General features: G+C 35.4%; 1 protein-coding gene across 1 annotated transcript; it reads right to left on the bottom strand.

Moving 5' to 3' along the window:
* Window positions 1–485: 485 nt before the first annotated feature.
* On the bottom strand, window positions 486–1,539 carry LOC139853731 (mavicyanin-like). Its single transcript, XM_071843095.1, has 2 exons — window positions 1,392–1,539; window positions 486–844 (listed from the first exon to the last, which is right to left on the bottom strand). The coding sequence occupies exons 1-2, from the start codon at window positions 1,537–1,539 to the stop codon at window positions 486–488; spliced, it is 507 nt and encodes a 168-aa protein (XP_071699196.1).
* Between the last annotated feature and the right edge of the window lie 3,354 nt (window positions 1,540–4,893).

Here is a 4,893-nt window from a genome sequence, read left to right as displayed (position 1 = left end):
ACTTTTTTCTGGTGACAATTAATTTGAGACGGAAGGAGTACAATTTTAGAAATATCATCATTAAATTTGTACTTTTTATATACTTTACAACTTTAAAATTTACTTTTTACTGTTTTATTATCTTATGTAAGTACATTAGTGGTACAATTAAATGAATTGAACAATTAATTATAGCAATGATCAATTAATTTGGAACATCTCGAAATATAATATATTAAATAATAAATATGTGACAGATGGAGTAATAATATCTCATATTACTATATATATTAATAGAGTACAAACAATTTACTATTCATCAGCTATTGATTTTTTTATTTCAATAAAACTGAATACATTTATTGCTTAAAACAAAAAAAGGGGCATAAAATAACTAAAATACAATATTGGTCTAGTGGTTGGTTACCCACTTAACCTTGTACTCAGCTGGTGGCCTAAGTTCAATTTCTCGGCACATTTTTTTTGTGCACCTTTTTTTAGCCAGACTAATTCATAGGATCAGTCTTAACCTCGACTAAAAATTTCTGAAACAACTTGCAATGCGAGGGTATACCACAAATAAAGTAATGGTCTTCCACACTATTAATAAGAACATTTGCCGGACCACTAGTGTATATTCTAATAGGCTTAGATGCATCACACGCATCGTACGCCTCTTTAGTCACTTCTGCGACGTTATGGGCTCCTGTTGTGAAGTTAAATATGAGAACGTCATTTACTCTAAAGGTTTCACCGTTCGACCATATACCATAGAAAAACAGATTTGGTGGCAGATCCCAACCGTGTGCGTCCCCGACGTAATGGTCAGTGGCCTTTGTGCCAAGAAAGTGTGTATGTGCAACCACTATTGCCATAAACAGAAACAAATTGATCAATTTTGTGTTTCCCATTATTTGATTGAATGAATAAACCTATGTTTCTCGAATTATTTGCTTAGTGAAAATTGGGTTGGTATTAATAAGAAGGTAGCACTTGCAGTTGCACGTGAATGGTAATAAGCTCACATGTTTAGCATTTGAACTAACTAATAAATACTGTTCCATATACATACAAATAAATATTTATTAAACTTTGGAGTCTTACCATTTTCTTTATATCATCTATCTTACTAATCCGGTAAGATAAGTCCACGTGGCAGCACCAGAATCCTCCTTTCAAATTCTAATTTTCTCCTAATTTTGAATTAAAAAATTAACTAATTTCCTACATCTAACACGTGTCCCTCAAATCTTTAATTAACTATTGAATTAGGTTAAAACAGCATCATTCACGGAGCAGTTATCATCATTCTTCATCCATATCCTCGATTCCTCTTTCATTCATTTCAAAATTAGGGTTCTAAGTTTTGCTACATTCACTTTTTATCTCTAGAAGACTAAAAAAATCTCTACCGCTCCTCCATTTGCCTAGGGTTTTTGGCACTTTACCTATGGCAACCTCCACTGCTTCATATGCATAGGGTTTTAGCCATCTCCGGGCAACCATCTCAGTCACAACCACTATCGTTGTCTTCGTCGTCGTCTTATCTGCCGTGACCATCTCCGGGCAACCATCCCGTCACTGTTCTTATTATTCGTCTTCACCAGATTATATGGTGTTCAAAATAATTGTGTTTATTTTGATTATAAACGGCTCAACCGATTTCAACCTCTAAACATTCATTAGTGTGTTTTAATCGATCAGAACCCTAATGGTGGTGATGACTTTTTACTGTTTGGTGGTGGATTTCAGTTCGGAATGCAGGTGACTGAAGGTATATAAATTTTAGTATTTCAACTTTAGTATATTAATTTCATCAATTTTTTTACTAATTTCAGCATATCATTTCTTGAAACAACCCGACCCGTACTCCGTACGATAAATTTTTTTTTTTTATAATACACATTTACGCGCCAATTAAATATGTAGACCAAATCACAAGTTCCATTAAACCATACAACCATTACCAATGTTTACAAAAGGGCACAAAGGCCATTAGTTAAGTAAATATAAGTTTGACCGAATACAATGATAGTTTATAAACCAAACGACCCAACGAGCATGGTTTGGGACTAAACTACCCAAAAGGTGGTCAACTTCCAAAAGCTCCTACAAGCACATCATCAAGGACATCTAGTGTCCGACAATCCCCTTCCCTTTATCCTCGCCTGCAACTAAAAAGATAAACAACGAGAGGGGTAAGCTAACGCTTAGTGAATGCAATAATTATACATGATCATATATAACCTACTTACTTGCATACACTTACACAATACCACATACAAGCTAGCAACTCAACCAACATGAAATCCATCATGCATAAACTACTATCCACGTTCCACATCAAGCTAGCAATAGTATTAGCATATAGTTCACAATATAATATGCTAAGTACAATTCGCACAACCATGGTTAACCAAGTATACAAGAGAACGGTACATGAAGGTCCGTTGGAGTTCATAACATCCACTAGTGTTACTTATACACCGCGTAATCACTAGTCCCCCGGGTGATGTCTTAAACACCGCGACTAACTCACCCTTACACAATGTGGCGTCTTAAACACCGCGACGAATCCACACTTCATTCAATACAATGAGTGGTGTCTTGATCACCGCGACACTTCCACTCTCATGACATTGTGGTGTCTTAAACACCGCGACAATTCCACAAGTCAATTACACAATGAGTAGTGTCTTAAGCACCGCGACAATACTACTCGTTACCTAAAATGTGGTGTCTTGAACATCGCGACACTTCCACATTCATACCACACAAATAAATACATTATATACGTTCACGCATAATTATTCCACTCACCTTGACATAAGGATGATGAATATTCGCTTCCAAACTCAAAGCCAAGTACCTAATACATTAAGTACCAATTCAATACATAAACTAGTGGAATTAACCACATTACAATTACTTGGGCATTTAATGACTCAATTCACATTAAATGACCCAACTACATCACAACCGCCCTCTTAATGGCCAAGACTCGACTTTAGTTACCAACATTAGTGCATTAAAGTTTACTAGCCTCAATTGACATCCACCTAGGGTAATTTACACCCATTTTACCCAAACTAGGTCAACTAGTACATTCTTGACCCATTTTGACACTTTCACATCCAAACTAGTCAAACATAACCCAAATGACATCTCTTTTAATTTTAACAAATGTTTAATGCTTTTGATATCATTAACACTTTCAATTCACAATTACAAGGTCAAAACCCTAGATTATGGCCATTAGGGTTTCATTACAACAACCTAACCCAAATTCACCCATTTTACTCCCAAATGGGTCATACAAGCTTCTATTAACCAAAACCCTAGCCATAATCAATTAAAACTCGAAACTTAGAGTTAGAACTTACCGAGACTATCACCACGTAGCTAGAGTCACAAGGAACAACTTTAATACTTGCTCCAAAGATCAACCCTAAATCCTTCCTCTCTCAATCTCACTTTGAATCCAAATGGGTGTTAGAGTTTTGGGAGAGAAATTGAAAGAAAATGAAAAAGGAAAATGAAATAAATGAACTAGTGGACCAGATTTAATGCACCCATCTGATCTATACGTCCATTTACCATTTTGCCCCTCAAAATCTCTTAATTTAACCTAAAACCGGGACCTGGCCAGCAGGCCTGCAGCGGCGCGGCACTAAACGTCGCGGCGCGACGAATCAAAGTAAAATTCACCATGCTTAAGTCCTTTTCTGATCTGGAAACGCTTGATGGGTCGCGGCGCGGACCCGTTTGTCGCGGCGCGACATACGCCTGGGTCTGGCCACTTCGACTAGTTAGTCAAATTTCCAAGGTTTCCACAACTAATTCCTTCATTCTCGTTCCCAATACATGTCTAAGCCTCACATCTAAGTCTCACGAGACCTAACACTACACAAGCTCATTTGTACACTTATATACGCACATGTTAACTAGCACACAATAAATTATATATATACGTTTATCTATACAATTACGCATAAGCTTCCGAATCATAACGTACAAATGGTTAAATATGTACCTTTAGTCACGTACGGGAAAAACGGGATGTTACAATTTTCATTAATTTCTATTTGCTAACTTTAGTATATCAATTTCTCATTCAAAAGAATAATCTGTCAAATATAATAACAGGTAAGATGGCGATTTCGGGGAACTTCTAGGACTAAAAGACGATGAGATCATTTTTTTAATTTTTTATTTTGATTCCTTGCTTATTCTTTATGTAATTTTATTAATTTAAAATTTTGAACATATTAAAATTAGTGAAAGTATTGATTTGTAGTTTGACTTGATCAAAATGTCTTTTATCACTGTCGCAGCTGCTACATTTTTCGGTATGACTTAGTGTACTGTAATTGATAGCTTTGACTTTATTTAGTGTACGCCAAATTTTAGTTATTGATCGGCTATATAATAACCATAGATTTTATGTGGTTATAAAATTGGATTTATGAAGTTGTTTGATGCTCTTTAGTTGAAATATACATTCTGCCTACCCATTTTTGATCAGAGATATTGGGTGTAAAATTTTCTATAACAAACAGGAAATGATTTAGGGATGGAGCTACATTGTCCGTCTTTCTCACTTATGTGCTACGCTGGATGACAACTCTCAGAATCCTCCCTCAAGGTAATTTCCATTTTTCCCTAAACCTGAATATTTTCGTATTCCCTACGTATATGTAAATACTATTTGTTTCACACGATTGAAAATGCAGTTAAATTCCATCACTTGAAAGTTCTTGTGTAAATGAATGGAGTGCTTATGTTTTTGAAATTAGGCCTAAAATTGATCTTGAGTTATATAGTCTTAAAAGTTTTGAATCTCACAGCGATCAGTAGGACTCACAAGCTCTTCACAGGTAATTTTCCTTAAAGAGTTTAATAAACATATCAAAC

Source organism: Rutidosis leptorrhynchoides, chromosome 6 (assembly GCF_046630445.1).
Source record: "Rutidosis leptorrhynchoides isolate AG116_Rl617_1_P2 chromosome 6, CSIRO_AGI_Rlap_v1, whole genome shotgun sequence".
Classification (NCBI taxonomy): domain Eukaryota; kingdom Viridiplantae; phylum Streptophyta; class Magnoliopsida; order Asterales; family Asteraceae; genus Rutidosis; species Rutidosis leptorrhynchoides.
The sequence above is the reverse complement of the archived record's forward strand: the minus strand, read 5'-3'. Positions and strand labels throughout refer to the sequence as shown.